At 31.7% G+C, this 25,906-nt stretch overlaps 1 protein-coding gene across 2 annotated transcripts in view; it reads right to left on the bottom strand.

The window, feature by feature from the left end:
- Window positions 1-12,487, bottom strand: part of LOC145325056 (ribosomal protein S6 kinase alpha-5-like) — a 59,295-nt gene extending 46,808 nt beyond the window's left edge. For both annotated transcript variants that reach the window (XR_013881389.1, XM_080167876.1), the window contains exons 1-2: window positions 11,601-12,487; window positions 10,804-11,062 (exon numbers count right to left, since the gene is read on the bottom strand). Coding sequence is in view for 1 of the 2 variants with exons in the window: in XM_080167876.1 (XP_080024002.1) it covers window positions 10,804-11,062; window positions 11,601-11,621 (280 nt within the window). In the remaining variant the exon portion in view is untranslated. The remainder of the gene's footprint in view (window positions 1-10,803; window positions 11,063-11,600) is intronic.
- Between the last annotated feature and the right edge of the window lie 13,419 nt (window positions 12,488-25,906).

Below are 25,906 nucleotides of genomic sequence, written 5' to 3'. Positions count from 1 at the left end.
AAGGACAGAAAAGACTGTTTTAATAGGAAAGTAGGGGACATTGACTGTATGTTGGGTGTCCAAACATTTCAACAACTAATTATAATCTACAGAAGGTACAATATTGTGTATCATTATTGTGGATGTACATTAATTTATCAGCCATTGTCTTATCCATTAGATCCTTGCTGTTTTAAACAGGTGATGTCAATCAAATGACATTCTAGGTGTAGGTTATTTATGTTTTTAGGTACTAGAATCCGTAAACAATCTAGTTATAATCCTTTGCATAAAAGCAAGTAAAACAGATTTTATCACAAATAATCTTTTTCATATGCATTTCCATCTTTCAGCAAACCCTTTATATGTATAGCAAACCGTTTTGTAATCATAGTATGTTAATTCAGTATTGCAAATTCTTTTTATAGATTTTAGAAGATTTTTGTATTGTAAAGTTAAAAAATAAGCAAATATAAAAAATAAACACAAGTATAATTAATTTAATAACTAGAAAAGCAATATAACATATTTATGAGAACAGTAGACAGTTAAGTAAAAGTAAAGGTGAAAAAAACGTTCGTACAACCTAGCTTTTTTATATACTGACACATGCAAACTATAGAGTAGTTGCTCTAATAACAAAAAATGTTAAGCTACCCCTTTAATTTAAATGTGGATATTTAAAATGTAAATTTGGAGGTAACACAATGCTTTTTAAATTGTCATCTTAAGACCTGGCAAAAAAGTTGATCTTTAAAGGCTTAAAATCGAGGATAGAAATAAATTTTCTAAATACTGAGCAGTCAACGTTTTAACTTATTCATCACGGTAAAAAACTTAGACAATGATGGAGTAAGGTTTTGTAATGTTTAACATTGCAGAAAGGTTTTTTCCAGTATGACTTCGAAACCGATTGATAACAGCCGGATTAGAAAAATCATGTATAGCATAGATTTTCAGACAATTTTCCAGGACTATTAAAATAACAAAAAAACATACAATAACTACCAGTTTGGTTAACCCAGGGCCTCCGGCTCCTCAAGGTTGACAAAACTGGTTTTTTAATCTTATCATTTTACATTTTAACATCCGCGGAAAGCTGTGCGATAAATATATTTTATCGTTTCTTAATTTTATTTAAGATATCCCTATCAGAAGCTAAAAAGGCTTTGTTGTATAATTATGCATGGATTATGAAATATGAATGGCAATAGTCTTAGTCTTTAATTAGTTACCCACCCTTTAAAATTATCAAATCATCATATCTGAAAGGCATTCAATATTATAGATTTCATATACAAACTGCTTACAAAGGAGGTAGATTTGTCTTTTCTATATCTAATTAAAGGTTGCCTATTTAATTCGCGAATGTTTAGAATAAGAACAATTATGTTCATAAGTGGCGAGTTTGATCAAAGAGAATCTTTTTATTCTTTCTTCAATTTTACTTTCAAATTCTTAAAATCTGTATATATACTAAGGACTGACAACATACCATAGATATAAACATCTACATAAAGCTTAAAGTTCAAAATATCTGCTTTTATCCTTGAGTTTTATAGAGTTTAGTTAACAGGAAAAAAACGTTTTTTTCTAAATGGGAAGATTGACATTTTGTGCTAAGGGAGTTCAGTTAGATGAGATTTAAAACCACGAATCACACAAGGATATATATTCTAAAAAAGGGACAGTCATTAAATAAAAAAATAAGATTAGATCCATATTTTCATTATCAGAATAGCAACTTTAAAAACGAAATTCCGTATAGTTAAAAGAAGCATTAAATCTAGATAATTGAAGTATATAGATGAAAAAATATTCCAAATATTTTTGGGAACACTTTTCTCTACTCCTTGATGAAGACAACCTTTAAGCAAGGCCTGTGATTCCAAACAGACGCTCAAGGATCTTTTGTAGCGCAGCTACTCTATATTTTATGACCTAACTGTATATCAGACATGAAAACTAATATTTTTAAAATCCTAACATAACTGCAAATGGCTTACAAATCTTTTTTTAGCATCTTTTGGTTGATTTCAATTGTCCTTGTTTCTTAATAAATTCTCAAAGACCATGAAAATACAATTTCAAACACAGATTGCATTTTACAAATGTGTTTTTGTATTTTAAATTAAAATCTCCAAGCTATGGGCTAAAATATCAATAATTATCATATATCATAAAATAATGTTATTCAGTACCAAATGATATTATGCTAAGTAGATAGAACCTTCTAAAAATATAAATTTTGGCTGTGGTTAAAAAATGATCTAAACCGTATTGACAGCTAAAATCGTTTACGGTATGCGCTCACCATAGACGAATACGCCAAAAACGTGATTAGACCAAAAAGTTCCTTCTTCAAGCTGTTTGCTTAACATACCTATAATGAAATATAAAAATTAACATGGTTCAAGTTAAAAACAAAATTGGTTTCATTAAAAAAAAAGTAAATTTTAGTTTCTGGTAAGTAAGCTAATAGTTTTAAATATGGTTTTATTATCAATTCTGATTACTTAAATATAATCATTAGACATTTCACTTAGTTCTAATTTATCTATGAATAGCGCTCGCGCTAAAAAGAGAATGTACTACGGGGCCTAAAGGCGCATCCATGCGCTTTTCTTTAAGGCCTTCAGTTTCAAAAATATAACAGCACAAAATCAGGCTACCCCAGGCTGTAATCCTACAGTGATATCATGATATTTAATAACTCTAGGAATCTTGTTACATGCGTTCACCATATCCAAAATACAAGGCCAAAGAATGGATGTTTTGTTCTACATTTTTAAAAAGATTAAGGACATTTACTTTAATTGAAAGCACAAGCAGAATAAGTATAATCTATACTTAAACCATTTAAACCTCTTCTTTATAATTCTTACTCGTAACCAATTAATATCCTCGGGATTAGAACCGGTTCCCAACCACACTTAAAAATAATGTATGGCATCGAATTACAGACAATTTCACAAATATCAAAATAAAAATCATGAAATTATGTTAGCCAGGGCCTTTGGCCCCTCGGGGCTAATAAAACTGATCTTGATTTATTTTCATATCCACGGAAAGCTGTCTATATACGATGTGATACCTTAAACAATATAAAAAGAGTAGATTCAAGCAAAAAAGGACGTAATAAAAGCTATGTTGTAGGAGAGGCCAGAATGAATGGGATTTAAACCACGGCTTTACCTTTAAAATGTGGCCTTGACCTAATGCCGAAAAAAAACGAAAGGATGAGTCTTTGGAATTTAGTAGATATTTAAAACTGGTTCCGTCCCAACACAAATAAATTCACAGTAGGTATTACAACAGAATATATACTTGGATATTCTATATTATGCTGTCATGATACTATAACTAATAGACTTAAGGAACTGTATAGTTATACACAAATTGCTTTAGATATCTTCCTGTTTGATGGTTTAATCAAAGAATCACCATATTTTATAGAATGGGTTAGACAATAAGTATATAAATAATCTACACACCTGTCTTCTTCCTAATTGCAAGCTTCTTCAGATGTGTTGAAAGGCTAAAGATCATTTTAATTTCCAGTGTCCCTACCCTGTTTTAATCTAACGTTACTTAATTCTTAAATACACAATTAAATAGGTAAAAATAAAAAATGTGAAATTAAAACGTAATTAAAAGGTAAATGTGAATATATTGCTTCAATGATTGGACAAATCTGTTACTAACTAAACATTATTTTTCCACAAAAATATTGAGAAAGAAACAAAAAAAAGTTAAAACTTTAAAATTGAGATAAGGGGGGGGGAAGTTTGTACACTTATAGGAAATGAAATTCAGTACCAAAGTTTGGGAGGGTACTGTGGGCTTGTTTTTAAAGTTATCAACCTAATTCTTTTTGTAGGCTCTCTTATATGACTGGATATACACGTATTTCTTTGAAAATTGAATTTCGGCACTTTCCTTCTAGGGGCTTGTGGAGCAATAGACCCCCCAAAACACTAAAAATATGAGTTCTGAACTTATTTTTAAAGATATCAACCTGATTTTTTTTTTATAATACTTTTTTAACATAACCGAATCAACGAACCATTACAGATTTCAATTTGGGACTTTCCTTCTAGGGCCTAGTGGAGCAATAGACCCCCCAAAACACTAAAAATATGAGTTCTGACCTTATTTTTAAAGATATCAACCTGATTTTTTTTAATAATACTTTTTTAACATAACTGAATCAACGAACCATTACAGATTTCATTTTGGGACTTTCCTTCTAGGGCCTTGTGGAGCAAAAGACCCCAAAAAACACTAAAAATATGAGTTCTGACCTTATTTTTAAAGATATCTACCTGATTTTTTAAAAATAATACTTTTTCAACATAACCGATTGAAGAAACCATTACGGATTTCATTTTGGGACTTTCCTTCTAGGGGCTTGTGGAGCAATAGACCCCCCAAAACACTAACAATATGAGTTCTGACCTTATTTTTAAAGATATCAACCTGATTTTTTTTATAATTCTTTTTTAACATAACCGAATCAACGAACCATTACAGATTTCATTTTGGGACTTTCCTTCTAGGGGCTTGTAGAGCAATAGACCCCCCAAAACACTAAAAATATGAGTTCTTACCTTATTTTTAAAGATATCAACCTGATTTTTTTCAATAATACTTTTTTAACATAACCGAATCAACGAACCATTACAGATTTCATTTTGGGACTTTCCTTCTAGAGCTAGTGGAGCAAAAGACTCCAAAAAAACACTAAAAGAAAATTGAAGAAACCATTACGGATTTCATTTTGGTACTTTCCTTCTAGGGGCTTGTGGAGCAAGACCCCCAAAATCTACGTACTATTACAGATTTCATTTTAGGACTCTCTTTCTAGGGGCTTGTGGAGCAAAAGACCCCAACACTAGAAATATGAGTTCTGAACTTATTTTTAGATATATCAAACTGTTTTTTTTTTAAATAATACTTTTTTAACATAACCGAACTAAGAAACCATTACGGATTTCATTTTGGGACTTTCCTTCTAGGGGCTAGTGGAGCAAAGATCCCAAAAACACTAAAAATATGAGTTCTGAGCTTATTTTTAAAGATATTAACCCGATTTTTTTATAATACTTTTTTAACATAACCAAATCTACAAAACAATACAGATTTCATTTTGGGACTTTCCTTCTAGAGCTAGTGGAGCAAAAGACTCCAAAAAAACACTAAAAATAGGAGTTCTGAGCTTATTTCTAAAGATGTCAACCTGATTTTTTAAAGAAAACTTTTTTAACAACTGACTTAATGAATCATTACAGATTTCATTTTGGGACTTTACTTCTAGGGACTAGTGGAGCAAAAGACCCCCCAAAACACTAAACATATGAGTTCTGACCTTATTTTTAAAGATATCAACCTGATTTTTAAAAAACACTTTTTTAACACTGAACTTGGTAACTTTTACAGATTTAATTTTGGGACTTTCCTTCTAGAAGCTAGTGAAGCAAAACACTAAAAATATTTTTTTAATGTGAAATTTTTTCACATAAATGAACTATGTAATCATTACAGATTTTGATTTCCTTCTAGGGTCCAATGAAAATGCGCTTGAATCAATTCACAGTCATATTCAAATATTATGTAGTATTCTTAAAAAAAATTACATTAAGACAACTAGATTAAGGTTTCATAATACTTGGTATAGAAATACTGTACAAAGACTAAAAATGATGATGTATCCTAACAAATTTTAAAAAATTTAAAAAAGTCAAAAACTATCTACATAATTGAAAAAAATTAAGTTATTCAGTGTAAAAAAAGAAAACTATTAGTTATTGATTGGTTTTTCAATTGCAACAAATACAGCATGTCTTTTGCCCCACTAGCTTCTAGAAGGAAAGTCCCAAATGAAATCTGTAAAAGTTACCAAGTTCGGTTATGTTAAAAAAGTGTTAAAAAAATCAGGTTGATATCTTTAAAAATAAGGTCAGAACTCATATTTTTAGTGTTTTAGGGGTGTTGCTCCACTACACCCTAGAAGGAAAGTCCGAAAATGAAATCTGTAATGGTTCTTTGATTCGGTTATGTTAAAAAAGTATTATAAAAAAATCAGGTTGATATCTTTAAAAATAAGGTCAGAACTCATATTTTTAGTGTTTTTGGGGGTCTTTTGCTCCACAAGCCCTAGAAGGAGAGTCCCAAAATGAAATCTGTAATGGTTTGTTGATTCGGTTATGTTAAAAAAGTATTATAAAAAAAATCAGGTTGATATCCTTTAAAATAAGGTCAGAACTCATATTTTTAGTGTTTTGGGGGGTCTATTGCTCCACAAGCCCCTAGAAGGAAAGTCCCAAAATGAAATCTGTAATGGTTTGTTGATTCGGTTATGTTAAAAAAGTATTATTAAAAAAAAATCAGGTTGATATCTTTAAAAATAAGGTCAGAACTCATATTTTTAGTGTTTTGGGGGGTCTATTGCTCCACAAGCCCCTAGAAGGAAAGTCCCAAAATGAAATCTGTAATGGTTCTTTGATTCGGTTATGTTAAAAAAGTATTATAAAAAAAATCAGGTTGATATCTTTAAAAATAAGGTCAGAACTCATATTTTTAGTGTTTTGAGGGGTCTATTGCTCCACAAGCCCCTAGAAGGAAAGTCCCAAAATGAAATCTGTAATGGTTCGTTGATTCGGTTATGTTAAAAAAGTATTATAAAAAAAAATCAGGTTGATATCTTTAAAAATAAGTTCAGAACTCATATTTTTAGTGTTTTGGGGGGTCTATTGCTCCACAAGCCCCTAGAAGGAAAGTGCCGAAATTCAATTTTCAAAGAAATACGTGTATATCCAGTCATATAAGAGAGCCTACAAAAAGAATTAGGTTGATAACTTTAAAAACAAGCCCACAGTACCCTCCCAAACTTTGGTACTGAATTTCATTTCCTATAGGTGTACAAACTTCCCCCCCCCTTATTACGCAAATGATAATAACGTTTTCTTATTCGTTGGCTTAACAACTTTAGGGACTTTTATTAAATTTTGATTGGTCTGTTCATAAAGTTGAGTGTCTAAACGTTTCAACCAATAATTGTAATCTACAGAAGGGATTATTTTGTGGTCATTGTCTTATCTCATTAGATTCTTGATTAAAATATATCAATATCTGTTTATTTTTAGTTCAAATGATTTTAGAATATTTTGATACGCAATAATTTATCGGCCACTGTCTTATTCCTTTAATTCCCTGGTGTCTTTCCTTTTCAAATTTTTGTTCATTTAAATAATCGCCCCTGACACCTTTCTTTTTGTTTTTGCTTTTCAATCCAATGGCCTTACTTCTCTGAATTTTTTTTCTCTTTGTTTCATACTTTTCTTTCTCCAATAATTTTTTTTTAATTTTCAGGTTTTAAAAAAATTAAGGCACACTTTCATGAATTTTAAAAAATTAGAAGAAAAAAATTGTGAAAATATGACAAAATAATAAGTACAAAAAATTAGGATAAAAATATGCAAAAAAAGAGATGTACTTCTTTATCATTTAAATCAACTCTGTATTGCGTAATTTATCACAAATTTTTAACAAAGAATTTTCCTTGTTTTAAATGTAAAACAGAAAAAAATCAATGATCTAAAGTTTAAAATTTTAATTGTATACAAGTTATATTTGTCATCGGCAGGTTTTAAGCTATTTTAAGAGGGTAAGGGGGGGGGGGGGTTATGCACTTTAAAAAGATATATTTTTGTTATCATATCTAAAGGAATTTAAAAAGTCGAAGACAATACAAAATGCTTTGGCCTTAAAAATCTCCCCAAACAGCATATTTTTAAAAGGTTAATCTTAAGATGTTTTGGGGGTGTTTTTAGGATTGAAAATAAGCCCTATATATTGTATTCAAGAAAGGACGAATTATTCTAGAAAAAAAATCTACCTAAAACGAAATTCTCTGTGTGAGATTATCCAAAGATGTTATTCAGCAAAGCATTTGATGATAGAAATATGTAACAAAAACTAGTAAAGCATTATACAATAAACATTGATATATAATCAATACTTAAATTGTCTTGCATTGTATAAATCTCTGTTTATTTTTTAGAAAACTTATCCCTGGATATCTCTTGCAAAAATTTAGGTTAGATAAACACCTTTATATTTCATTTGTGGGGGGAAAATGAGTACAAACAAAAAAGCGCATAAAAACATATCATAAAGATAAGTGTTAAAAAGTGCTTTTACAACAAAGAGGCTTTTTATATATTTATATTCTTTTTTTTAAATACATAATTTATATCTACAGTATGCCTTTTTTTATAAAGAAAATAAAGCTTTTTGTAATCGCGCTCCTTTTTGCATATTTTGAAAAGAATAGCTATAAATAACATTTTTATATCAAAATAACATATTTAGATAGAGAATAAACTGTCCAAAATTACATTTAAAAATCATCCTAACCCAAACTTTGATATGTAATTAATTAGTTGACTTATGTCTTTTTGGGGCATGTTATTTAATAACCTTAAAAATTGCATGATTTTTAAAAACCTAGGTTCTTTTTTTGCACGAAAAAAATAGCTGTTTATAATCTCAAGATATCAAGGACATAGATATTTATTTAAGTACAGGATATAATGTGTCAAAAACATAAATACTTGTGGTTACGCCCCTATAGGCTTCTAGGGGCCTTTAGGGTGGGGGAAGTTGACCCTTGCTCTTTAAATTTTAGTTTAAAAAAGAAAAAATAAAGAAAAATTTTCGTGGGGGAGTCATTTTTTCTGAAGGCGAATTTCTTGGTCGGGTGGTGGCACCCTCCCCAAAAATATTCATAAACCTTTTAAGGACGTATTAGAAGCTACACTGTAAAGAAGAACCATATTAGTTAAATAATTACAGATATCTTTCTGTACAAACAGACCGATAGCATAGATCCTGTTACTTTTATATAAGGATTAAAAGACTTAAAAAATCCATTCAATAAAACTTTTTTTCTTAAAAAAATTATCCATATCCCTTAAAATGACACATGTTTTCAGTTATGAAAATTGCACAACAAAAATAAAAACAAAAATACTTGTCTTAAACGTAAAATTATAAACATTATATACACAGTTATTTATCAAATTAACATCACTGAGAAACAAACAAAAAAAACCTAACACGCAATTTTTTCCAAAGATCTTTTCCCAAAATATATATTTGGCTAAAATAAAAATGAAATATGTGATTTTAATTTGGCGATAAATTGTTGTTTCTATTGATGAAATTATGCCTCTTGTAGCTATGCAATATGAAATATTAAAATTTGCTCTAAACTCATTTGAACTAAAAATAAGAACACATATTGATATCTTTTAATCAGGGATCTAAAGGGATAAGACAATGGCCGATAAATTGATGTACATCAAAATGATGATACAAAAAATTACTCCTTCTGTTAAAACATTTGGACACTTAACTAAATGAGTCAACCAATCAAAATCCATTAAAAATTCCCCAAGGTTGTAATGCCAACGAAAGACTCCCTCCCTCATTTCATTTGTTGTTAAGTTTAAAAGACAAAAAAATATAACGAATTAAAATTGCTTGATACCTTTCTTTGTTTGATTGGATCGATAAACACATTTTACAGCTGATTGCTTGATTCAAAATTTTAAATTGAATCCCCGATGCTTGTAAAATAAGGTTTTATTGTGTTTTTATGTAGAAAATATACTTTGAAAGTCATATGAAACCTGGCGACATTTTTTTTGCTTAATTTCCATGAATAAAAGTATTTATAAATGCTCCAAAAATGGTTCTGCAAAATATTATTGCTGCACATCTTAAGGACAAAAGATTCCTTAATCAACATTTATTAAATTATTATATATTTAAAGAGATTATTTTGTTGACTATTTACTATTTCTCTTTATCCCTATTAAAACCAGGATCCTATAAAGCAACTGGTTTTCAAAGATCAGCACAAAAAATGCAAAAAAAATCAACAACAAAAATATTTGTCCAAAAACAGCTGTTTTACACCATCAGATTTTATTTCAAATATCCTGTTATGTATATTTAGCAATTAAACATTGAAAGGATAACTGCAATAAAATAATGTTACTCCAATTATTGCTTTAAAAATTATTTTTTTCTAACTTTATTTTCAAATTTTTTTAAAATTTTTATATTCCTATCTTTAGCCTAGTTAAACTGTTGGTAATGATTTAAAATTGACTCAATAAACAAATAATTAGATAACGGATCAAGCTAAATTTTAGATTCCTTATCAATAGTATTTAGTAGAGGGGGTAAGTTTTACAAAAACAAATAAATGAATATAACATAATAACCGAAGTAAATTAAAATGATAAATAGACAGACATTTAGCAATTTTAATTCATATGTAAATATCATTGATAAGGATTAAGTGTTAAGACAATAGAAGATAATTTGATGTACATCCCCAATAATAATAAACATAATAGCCCTTTCTGTAAAATATAATTATTGATAGAAAAGTTTAGACACAACAGATTTGAACCAACCAAACAAGATTTGTAATAGAAATTTTATGTTTTATAGCATTTTAATCCATGTACATTTCAATGTTTGTTATTTAAATAGATTAAGTTTCATGATTAATAGACCAACTTTTAATTCTTTTTTTGTTCAAATATGAAATTTATTCTCCTTTAAAATCTCATTACAAACACTTTAATCAAAATAGTATGAAAAGTAGAAATTAAAACCATCCAGGGACCTATGAGAAGCTCCCATAAAATGTAGAACTCAATCGGTAAAGAAGTTATTGAAATCTTAAGCTACAGACAAAAAAAAATCTTACTACTTTATATAATAGGATTAGTTTTCAAGGTTTACCTGAATTGGAAGCATCCTGCGGCTTGCCGGCAGCTGCGGTACTGCCGCTGTTATTATTGGAAGCATTCTTATCAAATATAATCTCAATACTGGGCTCGGACTCGATCCCGCCCTCAAAATATCCAGAATCACTGTTGAGCGGCGAGACGACGGCGGACGATGGTTCGCCGCCGTCTTTTTCACTGTTTACTTGTTGCGGTTGGGCCTTGCGGCAGGGTGAAGGCGATTTGTGCGTCTCTGCGGGGCCGCTAGGCGCCTCCTGATCAGATGGACACATTGACATTATCATAGAAGAATTTAACTAAAAGGAAATACCTATAATCTGTATCTACAACATTTTTCCAATGTTAACCTTTCTATATTAATATAAAAACAAAACTACTTAACCAAACATTTTTAACAAAAATTATAATTAAGTATAATAAAACGCGATAAGTCCCTAAAATCATTTAAAATTTATGTCTGATAAGTTATAAAAAATCTCCGCCCATTTTTATTCTTTCTCCTCCCATCAATAAAAAAAAGATTAATATGAGAAGGTTTATCAAAAATATTTCATTTGATTTATTGTCTTAGCCATTAAATATTAGTGCAAAGACATAATAAAATTTTTTTATTGTAGTTTTTAATTGATTTAAATTCTAACATAAGAGTTAGGATGTTTGTTTGTATGTCTTAACTACAGGTAAAAAGGTATATATGAAAAAGGGACATCAACGGTACATAAACTTTCTCTGATAAATTAATTATAATTTTTGAAGAAAGTACATTTGTGGTTAATTTTTGAATGTGCATGCCTGAATATCAATTCTTCCCATGGTGATAGTGTGCTCCAGTGATGGTTCTTTAGATGATCAATCTGTTCCCCTCAGTAGCGCCGCTAGAGAGAAGGGTGTTCAAGGACTTTTATATATGTGCGCGAAGCTACACACACACACACCTTTGCAAGGTCACTTAAGTCACAATATGTCAAAATTGACTTTTTTTTCTGGATAATATCTATCAGAACATTGGTTTTTGGATAACTAGGAATTATTTTTAGTATATAGGTAGAATTATTTGAGAAAGATATTACATAATAAAAACCTCAGATTTAGAGAGAGGATCGAACTATACATAGATATTTCATATATTTCTGATACATAATGTTTACATAACACTTTGCTAAGTCCTTATTTTAAGGATTTTAGTAGATTTTTTGTTTTTAGGAAGATATTGGTGTGAACAGATATCAGCCTACTTTCCCCCACCCGTGGGGGAAAGTTTTGGGATAACAGCTGATTCTAAGTAGGTCAATACTCCACAATTAGGTTCACAACACATTTTTCATAACAATTTGTTCAAAAGGCTTGGAGAGAAATTGTATTTTTATTCTTCTATAGAATTCTGTTTTGGTTTTGTTCACTTTTTTCTGGTTTTTAACTTTTATTAAGGTTTCTTTGATATTTATTTAAATATTTCTATAATTTATTCCTACGGACTAATTTAAATTTATTTCTAACTTTATAAAGTCTTAACTATGTAATTTTAACAATTTTTAAATCACTATTCGGATTTTGATCCAAATTGTAAATTTATAACTAATTTATGATCTGGGTGAGTTTAGAAATCACATTTTTGTTTTCAATTTTAGTCGGAGGATGTGTCACAGGCCTCCTACTCCTTGTATAGTTGTAGTCCAACTGACAGCTACACAGTACACACACACAATCACACTCTGGACAGAGTCGCCAAGTGCTGTACTAGAATCCCCTGCCTACTTTCTCTCCCCAAATTATTGATGCTGCTTTTTTCACCATAGATATGTAAATGAGGTTTGTTTTTCTACAAGTTATTTGGAACAGTAAAAATTAATTATAGTGAGTGAAAATACAATAGCATTTAAATAATCTGCAATAGGTACTTTATTCTTTACTACATTAGATTTTAAGGGGGGTGGGTGGCATATTCTGAAATTTGTATAGTTTAGGATTTCAAAATGACATTTTATGTAAATAAAATTTTTGAAAGTTTTCTAATGCTCAAGATAATTTTTTTTTATTAATTACATCGTCTAGATACAAAAGATTATTTTTGGCAGAAGGTTAGGTTACCAGTAACTGATAACATTTTTATAATGAAAACACCCCTTTCCTTAGTCAAAATCATTAAAAATAATTCGGTTTAACTTTGTGTTGTACTGAGAGTACTGTAGTGTGAGAATTTCAGCTTTTAGTATACCCAGCCAATCACAGTTGGGCATCTGCAGAGACTTGTAATATTTTCATTTTTAATGCTATGATTTTGCACTTACAAACACAAGTTTAAACCAAATTTTTGAGATATTTTGAATTTAAAAAGAGATGTTTTTATTGAATAACTTTTATTTTATTGAAGCTGAAGGCTTCAAATTTGGGGTATGGGGTCTACTTGTGGAAATCTTTCATACCTGTAGAAAAAATGAATCATATAGATCAAGATATTTTGGTCTCATTTACATATCTTTTTATCACAGTTTAGTAAAGACTAGAATTTTCTGAAAATAAACAAAAAAAATTGAATTATTGTCATGTAAGCTGTTCAAACCTTTAACCTATGGGTTACATGAAGAATTAGGTAAGATGACTAGGGGCTTCATCATAAACAAAGTGGGGGGCATCTATTCTCTTTTTTGTATTTAGTTTTGCATGTGTTTATTTTTAAAATTTCAAATCCCCCAGGAGTTTGAAAGAAAATATCCTACAAATAGACTAAAACCCCAACCCAAGTCAATACTAATAACCCCTGAAAATTGTTGAATAATTGCTCCTGTTGTTTATCTGGTCTAAGATTACAGACATACAAGCATTAATTCTTCTAACTCATTACAAGTAATAGTCAAGTTGATTCCACAGAATTACTTAAAAAGAAACATTTAGAGAATCTGAAAAAGCTGAAGGAAACCATGTCGGGGTTGAAGGAATCCTGGTGATTTTCAAAAGAGGGGAAGGGGGCGTAATGACATTTAAACGTAAACCATGAGAAAAATGGTCTAAATATTGAGCTAGAAACTTGAAACATGGTACATAAGCCTAGTCCTATAGATACTTCATCTAAATGAAAAAAAAATAAAATTTTTTATTTTAAGGTAAGGTAAGAAAACCCTGTAGAAATGGGATTTTTAGGCCTTCTTTGGCCTGTTTTGGTGTAATTTGATGTAAAAACTCACTTTTAATTGTTTTTTTCTTAAGTTTTTTCCTTAAATACTGTGTGTCTATTCATAGGGACATTCTTTAAGATGATTCAGCAAGTTTGAGACCAAAACTCAAAAAACCTGTATTTAATAAATGACACACAAACTTTAGAAAAAAATGCACTTTACCCCTGAGAGCCACCCACCTAGCCCGCTGGGGTCTGTCCCTGACTTGCAGAATCATCTTAAATAATGTCCTTGTGTATATACAAAGTGTATTCAAGGGAAAAAACCTAATAAAAAACAATTAAAGGTAAGTTTCTACATCAAAATAGACCAAAAAAGGCCTAAAAACCCCATTTTCGCCCATTTTGGCAAGGTTTTTCTTACCTAACCTAACCTAAAAATACTTTTTTTTTTGCCTTTCAGATGTAGTACCTATAGGACTAGGCTTATGTACCAAGTTTCAAGTGTCTAGCTCAGTATTTTGACCATTTTGCTCCCAGTTTATGTTTAAATGTCATTACGCACATCCCCCTTTGTAATTACTTTGTAAAAAAGTCATTCAACAATGGTATCCCTTTAGTGTTAAGGCATTTCAGGTATATCCCCCCACACAGTTAAAGTAAAAGGATTAGAAGGGGTACAAGCCAAATTTAATTCTACCCATTTGGGTGGGAACCATTTGTCAACTTTCAATGGGGTCTTTGAATATTGGCCAATAGTATTGTAAATATAAATACACCCAAGTTGCTACAAAAGAGCAAAAAGCAATCTTCTAGCAGTCGAAAAGGTCCCCACCACTTGGGCCAAGTAGTTGTTTAGGTTATACATCTACACATATACATTTATTCCTGCAGTGATAAGGTACCCTCAAGAGTAAGGACTCTGCAGGTTTTAGGCATAAGAAAAATTACCACCTTAACCTATTTTCAATTTCATTCAAAAATATGGAGGGGGAGGTAATTTCTCACCAGATTGAAACTTTATTCATATCAGTTAATTTCATCTAATCTATCCTTTTTTCCCCCCACAATCTCAGATTTTAAATCTAAAGGTATAGGACTGCTTGTAAGTTGGCCACTTCGAAAATAGGGAAAAGGGAATAGTAGAGGGATTAGAATGGTAGGAGGGTGGGCGGACATTAATACAAGGAGGACGAAGGGAAATTAGAAAAAGGAGAGGAGGTAACATAATAGCATAAGGTTGCTTAGAAAGGGAAGGACATTGAGGGGGAAATATCCCACAGGGCAAGGGAGGGGGTGAATAATAATAGTGAGAATTCCAGCTGATTGCCAAACTATGTGTTTTCTGCGCATGCCTACCCTGTGCTACATTCAAGTTGTATGTATAACAAATATTATGCCTAAGCTGCGCCGGCGCAGTACATAACAGCTGGATAATGCAAGAATAGTCCTAAGGATTCAGAAAAACAATTCAAAGAAAAATGGAATAAAAATTGTCGCAGTTTCAAAATTAATATCATATTGATTTCACAAAAAAAAATTTGTTTAAAAAAATTATACCATTCTCTCTACCTGGATAAATAGATGTATTATGCCCTCTCAATCCTCACCCCCCCCCCCCGTACTCCAAACAGCCACTAAATTTACCACCTAACAACAAGGACGAGATTCTTCTTAAATAAGACACACACACTCAACATACAATATATGTACTCCACTCATATATGTATTTACATATCAATACTGGTTCCTTAGATGTTATTGGTCACTGCAGCATTACACTAAACTAGCCAGATGTCTCAGGTTGATATTCTATTGTGACGATCAAGATATCTATACCTGAGGAAGTGTAAATGCAGGAAGTTTGTGGAGCCTCTAAGCCAATGATCATGACACAAATAAGATTTAGATTTCTGGGTATTCATTGGTTTAATTAGAGCTTAGATTATCATAGGCATTCAAATTCAACCAATTTTGCAAAATTCTTATAAGTGCATGCAAAAAATATGTTAAACTTCCATGAAAAATAACACATTTAAGGAGTTTATTGATTAATCCACCATGAAAATGCTTCTTAATTTCAGCCAACAGCATAAATCCGGAAAGAAGCTTTAATAAAAATTAGGGTAGGTCCGTATGTACTTAACGATTAGCTCTTTTCGTTAATTTAGAAAGAACTTTCTTATAAATTTCAATCTTTTCCCAATGATTCCTACATAGTTTATCATAGGCTTCCAATTTATTAACCAATTTTGAAAAAAAATCTTAAAGTGCAAAAAATCAATGAAAAATAATGCACATTTTGGAACTCATAGATTAATCCACCATAAAAATGCTTCTTTTTTCAGTCAGTAAGTATTCTTTCTCTGAATAGATTTAACGGGAATATAATTTTACAGCAAAATTGAGAGCAAAATAAGGGGAGTGACAAAATAGGGTTCCAGAAAATAATTATGTCACAGCAAAGTAAAACATAATAAAAACCAAAAATTGTATTGTTATACATTAATAGTAAACATTTTAGGAACCCTATAAGGAAGTGTAGATCTTTAATAATGAGAGCCGTTTTTAATGGGAGGGGATTGGAAGTACAATAGAAAGCCCCCACAGCAAAGAGAAGGCTGTAAAATAAAAGGGGATTCTATTTAAAGGGACTGATGAGCAGGGATCTAAAGGGATAAGACAATTTGGTCAATAAATTGATTTACATCCCCATTATAACACACAAAATTACCCCTTCTGAAGATTAAAATTAGTGGTTGAAACGTTTGGACACTTAACTTCATGAAAAGTGCCCAAAATTGTTAAGCAAACGTATAAGAAAACAAAATTCTAAAACTTTGGGGACTAGTGTAATAAAGAGCCCAATGTCCCCTCCCTCCTCCCTGACTGATGAGAGTTGTTGCTATGATTTATTGTTGGGTGACTGAAAAGAATATTTTCAAATCACACGGACTCAACTTACACACATACTTAAGCAAGCACACTTGTTGTTTAAAGTTACACTTAGAACATCATGGGTAAAGGAAGAGAAAATCAGGTAGAAAACTGAAGATTACCCGGAAAAGGGAAACAGTTCCGTTCAAAATTCTTTGTGACCTAAATGACTGCACATTTTATATGTAAAAGTAACAGGATTTCTTTCCGTCTACACCGAAGGATCTATCTATAACCGCTGAACCGATATAGCTTTCCTTTACAGTGTAGCTTCTCATAGGTCCTATTATTTATAGCTGTTTTGGGGAGCATACCACCACCTTCCAAAGGGAAATCGCCAAAATACTAAAAAATAAAGCCCCGCTAGTTTAACATATAATTATCCTGTAATATAAAGTAGTATTTTTGTTTTTAGGGAAGGGCATCGTACTGGGACGTTGCCGTTCCTGCAACTGGCAGAAATACAGTGGATGTATTTTTGTCAAAATTGTTTGTCTGGATGTGAATTCGACAGTAATTTGCCATATATCGTAGGTACCCTGACAAATATACATCTAACACAGGCATTTAAACATCCAAAATTGTCAATTATACATCTATTTCTTGCCAATTTCACATCTAAATTTTTTTATATGTCAAAAATACATATTGTACATTTCATCAATAATAAACAATAGTAAACTGTACAGTAGATATTTATACTACAAGAATATACATAATTAATATATTAGATTATGGCTAAATGTTTAAAATCTTTATTCTATAATTTATTCCTTTTTCCTTGTTTACCCATTTCACGACCTAAATCATTACCACATAACAACATACTCATTACTCATATATTAAACTCTATTGGCGGTGAAATTGTAAATTTATATATACTTAGAATTATGATAGTTTTATTTAGATTACTAAAAGCAGAGATTAGCAACAGTCTACTTAGTTGTGAATGTGATCAAGCCATGGAAGGTCTACTTTCAATGAATCATCGTAGTAAAGCACTGTCAGTCATGGAAGTTAGGGCCAGTCTAAGGGAAAGACTTAGTGCAGGACATATTGATCTAAGAAGATTTCTTAGATCCATGGTATCATTAACCTCAAAAATTGATTCACATTCCAAGCATGTATTACAATGTGCACGTAACACTGTAGCTACTACTAATGCTCCTACTGAAAATGCTGCTATTAGACATGTTCTAACAAGTGTTGGTGGCAATTCTAACTTTCTAGCTAATGGGCGAGGCCAAAGGGGCAGACGGGGACATGGTCGTGGACGTGGTGCTATTGAAAGTATAAGGCAAGATTGTCAAAACTGTGGCAAAAACTATTTAAGGGGTTATCTGTTATATGTAAGGAGCCAATTACTATAGATTCCACCACTGTAGAAGATGCTCCTGCTGCTCTAGATAATGGGACTGCAGAGTTTGAAGGTGTTGATGGCTGTAATGTTATATTTTCATTTGATATTGATGATGCCATTAACACTGACATTACATTATCTCAGATAGATGAAGATGTGTTTAATCTAGAGCAAAGCATCATCCATCAACAACCAGGGCCTAGTGGACAAATACAACCTGGTTTTTACCCACCCATGCAACACAATAGATATGGTAGTGGGGACATGAGTGATGTATTAATTGATGACTTTGGTGTACTCTTTGGTAGAATTATGACAAGATCAATGTCAAGGTCATCACAATCAACTGTATAAATTCAATTTTGAAGATTTTAAACATTTAACTATGATTTTAATATAATATTTATGCATGTTCTTGTATTGATAATAAATGTCTACTATACAGTTCACTATACAGTTCACTATTGTTTATTATTAATTAAAATGTATGGGATGTATTTATGACATATAAAAAAGTTTAGATGTAAAATTGGCAAGAAATAGATGTAAAATTGACAATTTTGGATGTATAAATGCCTGTGTTAGATGTATTTATGGCGGTTACTTTAAGTATGACTGTAATTTTGGCAGAGGTTTTTACATTTTGACAAAAATACATCCAGCTGTAATTCTGCCAGTTGCAGGAACGCCATGTACCCATCGTACTATATAAAGTAGTGAGGTTTTTTGTCTGAAGCTTAATATCTCCAGTGTGGCCACAACCAAAAAAATACTGATACTGAAGAAAAAAAAGGAAATACTGAAAATACTGAATCCTAAAATAAGAAAAAATACTGAAATACTGAACAAAAAAATACAAATACTGAATAAGTATTTTTTTTATATGATTCCTCATTTCAAAATTTCATATCATCATAGCTTTGTTATTAGTGGGATATTTTAAAGATCGTTTAATTTTGCCTCTTAGATTTTCTTGCACCAATTAAGCAGAAAATGACTGATAAATATTTTAAATGATTACAAAACTTAAATACTTTTTAGTTGAGTTAAGTGCATAGACGTCCAACCTTTTTTTTTGGGGGGGGGGAATTTTTAAGGGGGGGATAATTCGCTTTTGGAGGGGGTAAAATGGCGCTCGAAGCGCGCCACAAATTTTTTTGGCAGTGGTAAATTTTGTTTACCCCCCCCAAAAATTTTCTTTGTTAAGAGATTTTTTATTTTGGGGGGGGGGGGTATTTACCCCCCCAAAATTGTTTAGGGGGATGTAAATACCCCCTCCTAATTTGAGGACCCCAAATTCGTTTGGGGGGGGGGGGGGTAATCGCCACTTTACCCCACCCCTTGGACGTCTATGGTTAAGAGCATGCTAAAAAACTTTACCTTCAATAATCATGCAAAGTACTCACCTTAGATTATTCATTCTATTAATAGACAAAAAAAAAATACTGTATAAAAGCATCTCAAATATTAAAAAATTTATATTTGAGATGAAATTGAAAAAAAAATGTATATTACCATAAATAAAAACAAAATTAATGTACAAAGTTATAGGGTAATTCAAAGGAAAGTAAAGTGAGGCGCGAAGCGCCGAAAAAAATCTGACATCAACTACTTAAATAAACATCTTATTTAAGCAAATGTTTTTGGAATTTAGGAAATAATGAAAATACTGAATCATGAAAATTTCCAAAAACTGAAAAATACTGAATAAAATTTTCAAATACTGAATATTCAGTATTTACTGAAAATACTGAAGCCCCAATTTCCAAATACTGAAGAATACTGAAGATTTTCAGTATACTGAAGAATATGGCCACGCTGTATCTCAATAACTAGTTCACATTTTTAGGCAAGCTTCACAAAGCTCCTGTGATGTTTTTAGGCCATTCTATTTTTTTGGTATGATTCTTGAGAGGGTTTTAAGCTATGATACATAAACCCTAAACCCGTGTAAACATACATATGTGGTATTATTATGTCTAAGTGTGTTGAAATAAAAAGATTAATGAGCGAAATAGGACTCTGAGAAATCTCAATAATGAGGAACTAAAGGGAATTTAATTTAAAGCAAGAGATATTTAAAACAAATGCAAGAATTTTTTAATGAATAATAAAATTTAGATTCATATTGGCGGTCTTTTATTTCTTTAAAATAGCTTAATATATTGGGCGAATCCTCACCTCAATATGCAATGCCATTAGGAACGAAGCACCAGTTAAAAATATGAATCCAAAGTATTCTCAATAAAGTAAATAAATCGAAGACTTGAATATTTATCATATTAAAGTTGTCTTAATTGCTTTAAACCATTTTAACATTTTTATATCTTAAAAAAGTTGAATATAAAAAAAGATAATAGTCAAGTTACCGCCGCGCCATGGATTAGATGGATCTATTCTTTATGTCAGCCGTTTCATGTATTTTTTATCTAAAGTTGAATAAGGTTTTGAGGCATCCATATTCAGATTTAACCACTTTTGTGTGGACGTCCTAGCTGTTCTTCTTAAAGGTACAGAATATATTTGTAATTATTTTGAATAGGGTACTTTCACCCCACCCTCCTAATAGAAATCGCCCTTGGAAAATTGCCCCATCCCCTATTATTTAATTTTTGTTTTTAAAAGCGAAGCTTTTCTATAATTAGGGTCGGTCCGTCCGTCCGTCCGAGATAGATAGCTTTTATTCGTTATTTTAGGCATGTTAGAATTGTCCTATCGATTTCAAACTTTGCATGATGATTCCTGTAGTAGTTAGGTACGATTTAAAAAGCGTAGCAACTCTATAATTATTACCATAATGTCCGTACGTCCATTTTAAACATGTTGATTTTTTTACTTTTTTAACAACAAATTTTTATGTGATCTAATTATCCGTTTGATCTAATTTTTGGTATATTGATTCCTGGGACAACAAAGAACAATAGTATAAGCGACGCAACTCTATAATCAAGTCCTTAAAATGTAAGTATGTCCATAAACATTATCCTGTATCAAGTAGTTTTTCAACAAAGGGGGGGGGGGGGTAAAATGTGGTGACTCGTGCCACGACATACCAGCAATTTTATTTTGGGTGCTACTCCCTTAGTTTTAGAGATAATTGGATAAAATCTTTTGGGCTGGGCCAGTAATTACCCCAACTAGAGGTATCTTTCAAAAAAAACGGCGGCGAGACCGCCGCTCCCGCCGCCGTTTTCCGCCGCCACCAAAAAAAATTTTTTTTTGCATTTCTCGCCGAATTAGGCAATTTGGAATCATTTGAGACCATGTTATTTTTTTCAAAAATTTTTCCCCTTACAAGCAACCCTGCGGGGGGACTTTTTTTCAAATTCTCGTATATCAAGGTATATCTTAAATACAGTACTTCTGTGATTTTGAAGATATTGAAACAAAATCTTTTTAGGTTGGTAAGTAAAAAATATTTGAATTAAGAAAATGGCGGCGGGACCGCCGCTCCGCCGTCCGCCGCCGTTTTACGCCGCCAACAAAAAAATTTTTTTTTTGCATTTCTCGCCGAATTAGGCAATTTGGAATCATTTGAGACCATGTTAAATTTTTTCAAAAATTTTTCCCCTTACAAGCAGCCCTGCGGGGGGACTTAGTCATTTTTTTCAAATTCTCGTATATCAAGGTATACCTTAAATTCAGTACTTCTCCTGTGCTTTTGAAGATATTGGAACAAAATCTTTTTTGATGGGTCAGTAATAAATATTTGCGAGAAATGCAAAAAAAAATAATTTTTTGTTGGCGGCGTAAAACGGCGGCGGACGGCGGGAGCGGCGGTCCCGCCGCCGTTTTCTTAATTCAAATATTTTTTACTTACCAACCTAAAAAGATTTTGTTTCAATATCTTCAAAATCACAGGAGAAGTACTGTATTTAAGATATACCTTGATATACGAGAATTTGAAGAAAATGACTAAGTCCCCCCGCAGGGCTGCTTGTAAGGGGAAAAATTTTTGAAAAAAATAACATGGTCTCAAATGATTCCAAATTGCCTAATTCGGCGAGAAATGCAAAAAAAAAAAAATTTTTGTTGGCGGCGTAAAACGGCGGCGGACGGCGGAGCGGCGGTCCCGCCGCCGTTTTCTTAATTCAAATATTTTTTACTTACCAACCTAAAAAGATTTTGTTTCAATATCTTCAAAATCACAGGAGAAGTACTGTATTTAAGATATACCTTGATATACGAGAATTTGAAAAAAATGACTAAGTCCCCCCGCAGGGTTGCTTGTAAGGGGAAAAATTTTTGAAAAAAATAACATGGTCTCAAATGATTCCAAATTGCCTAATTCGGCGAGAAATGCAAAAAAAAATTTTTTTGGTAGCGGCGGAAAACGGCGGCGGGCGGCGGGAGCGGCGGTCCCGCCGCCGTTTTTTTTTGAAAGATACCTCTAGTTGGGGTAATTACTGACCCAGCCCAAAAGATTTTATCCAATTATCTCTAAAACTAAGGGAGTAGCACCCAAAATAAAATTGCTGGTATGTCGTGGCACGAGTCACCACATTTTACCCCCCCCCCCTTTACTTACAATTTTGCTTCGACTCTTTCGATACTTTTATATTCTAATTATTCAGTTCAGACACTATACAAGTGTTAATGTCCGTTTGTCCTTCCGTTTCAGTGCTTCGCTTTTATGGATGTTGTCATCCTTGTTAAACTAAAAGTGAAAGGTAAAGACCTCCAAGAAGATAAAAAAAAAGATGTAAGCCTAAACTTTTAATATCAACTGGAAGCCTAAACCTGACCGAAGTATTTCAATTCCTCTTTCAAAAAATATTCAAAGCATCAAAAAGGGTTTAAATTTTATGCTTAGTCGCGGATGACGCGCGGCTGCCAGGCCCTGATTTAAACTTGCTAATTCTTCATTTCATTTTTAAAGCCACCAAAATAAAAGGCCACGAACATTTCCTAACCTTGAAAAAAACAGGGAAGAGAATAAAAATGTAAACATCTAAGTGTACAATCTTTAATGCACTTGCAAAGTAAAGGAAGGAATAGGAAGTTAGGAAACAAAGAGAGAGTAAGAGAGAAAGGGAGAGTTAGGAAAAGAAAGAGAGAGAGAGATAGAGAGAAAGAGGAAGAAAATGAATAAAATAGGAAGAGAATTTCAGCTAAACAGCACTTCTAATTTTTACTTTATTTTCCTTCCTCCTACTCTACACATAAACAGTACAAATTTCAACTTAATGTTTTGTTTTAGCAGGGAGTATAGTGGGTACTTCGACTTTTAAATTATAATGTTCCCAATGAATGCCGATAAATTGATGTATATCCCCAATGATGATGCAATAATTACCCTTTTGTTGATTACAATAAGTGATTGAAACTTAATAAACCAACAAATCGAATTTCATTAAAAGTCCCCAAAGTTGATAAGCCATTGAAAAAGAAAACATTGTCATTAAACTTTGGGTACTATTTAAATAAAAAGCCCAATGTCCACTCCATTCCTGACTTTCCCCTCTGCAAAAAAATAGGTGAAAACCAAAGTACATTAAAATTCTTATGAAAATGCAACAGAGTTTATTTTGATTTAAAACTTTCCTGGGAGAGAGAGGACAATGAAAGTTAAATTAACTTTCAACACTTTCTTTTGATCTTAGGACAAATCAGGAGTAACAAATGTCGGAGTGGACACTTAAATCCTATCCTAAACCATCTTATAGGTTTTAAAAATACCAAACCCCTACGGGGGGCTTATGTGTCTATTCATATATTAACCAAACCTGTATAGAAATACTCAATTAACTAAACATTTAAGAGACTCTTACATTTGTCCAATCCGAAGTTTGTCACTCCTGGAAACTTTGTTCTTACTCAATTTTCTTAGCTATCATAGGAATAATTTTATATAGCTAAATTAAGGGTATGATTAATATAGTCCATTGTCCTATCTCTTTTCCCCTGATACATTCTTCCGTATTGTAAACAGGAAAAATGATGCAACAAAACATTATCCAGTATAGCTTTGTATCCTATGAATTTTAGCTGGATTAGAACCAGTTAGTAGCCATAATGAAAATTCCTGTATAGTATTGTATTTCAGAAAATCGTCCCAGGCATCCGGCCCCTCGGGGCCAATAAAGCTGGAATATATAATGAGATATTTCATTTTGATAAATTCAGGGATCTTAAGGGATAGAACAATAAATAAAAAAATGATATCCAATAAAATTTAAGTATAAAACGTTTACTCGCACTAAGTGCACTGCACATTCTAAAAATAAATTTTAATTATAAGATCAAAGCTCAAAATAAACATTTTCTTTTTAATTTGCAGTGTAAATTCACTTGTTTATGTGTAATGTCATTTCTCTCGAATCCAGTGGATTAAAACCAGTGCGAAAAAAACGGGTTTCAATCTTATAATTGTACATTCTATATCTGCAGAAAGCTGTTTATAATACGATGCGAGAAATAACTATTATGTTACCATAAGGTATACCATTTTATGTATCTGAAAATATTTACAAGTGTGATTATTTTCATTAGGTAGAAACCAGGGGTGTATATTCTGCACAAGATTAAGGGGGGAAGAACAGGGTCAATTTTGCAGAATATACACCCCTGTTATAATATAGAACATCACTAGTTTAATCATTTATTTTAGAGTAGCCTCGCAGCAAATCATGGTTCTAATTTGCAACAATGGATCGTTACCAGAACTAAGAATACCATTTCTTACTTCAAAATAATGCATTTTTAATCATTTTCCCTTATCAAATTGAAAAAAAAGACTGAAATTTCTCCATAAAAGGAACATGATGTCGGTTTGTGATATCGCAAACCCCTGAACCGATATGGTTCTCCTATACAATATAGATTTTAGGTCCAGAGTGGGTGTATTTTGGGAGGAAACAAGCAAACGATGAATATAAATCACCCCTACAAAATTTCTCTTTAAAACTAAAATTTGCAGAGGGTCGACTTCATTTGATCATCAATTGACCTATATCTTATCCCTGTACAGAAAAAGAATTTTAAAATGAGGAAAAATGCAAATACCAAAAACTTTAACCACAATATACGGAACTTGTCCAAAGAAAGGAAGATATATTCCAAAAAACTACCCCTCCTCCATATATTCAATTTAGCAGGAATCTAAAGGGATAAGACAATGGCCGATAAAGTGATGCATATCCCCAATTAGGATAAACAAAATTACCCCTTCTATAAATCAAAAATAATTATTGAAACGTTTGAACACTCATCTTAATGAGTCAACAAATCAAAATTCACTAAAGTCTCCAAAGTTGTTGAGCAAATAAATAAACACAGAATGGGGAGGATATCTTTGTAAGTAAGCAAACATTATTATAAACCTTTGGGGACTAGTGTAATAAACAGCCTACTGCCCCCCCCCCCCCTCTCTCTGCATTTTATTAAAATGATAAGGGGGTGGGAGGTCAGTGTTCAACAGCAATTTGTGGGAAAGCACAGTTCATGTACTTTAATTAATACTTCAGAATCTAAGTCTATATCCCATGCACTGCGATGCAAAAATCAAACAGAAAGACACGTTTTAAATACGCGTTTATTTTTAACTCGTTTTACCCCATTCTTTACAAACAATTTCAATGGTTTTCCCTAGAAAATAGTGTTAGAAAGAGAGGGAATGAATATCTTGATTTAAGAATACAAAGATAGAATTTTGAACAATTTGAAAAGAACTTTATAATGATTCATCTT

This window comes from Acartia tonsa, chromosome 7, assembly GCF_053477335.1.
Source record: "Acartia tonsa isolate MP-2025a chromosome 7, ASM5347733v1, whole genome shotgun sequence".
NCBI lineage: Eukaryota > Metazoa > Arthropoda > Copepoda > Calanoida > Acartiidae > Acartia > Acartia tonsa.
Note: the sequence above shows the minus strand (reverse complement) of the source record. Positions and strands in the feature narration are given on the sequence as shown.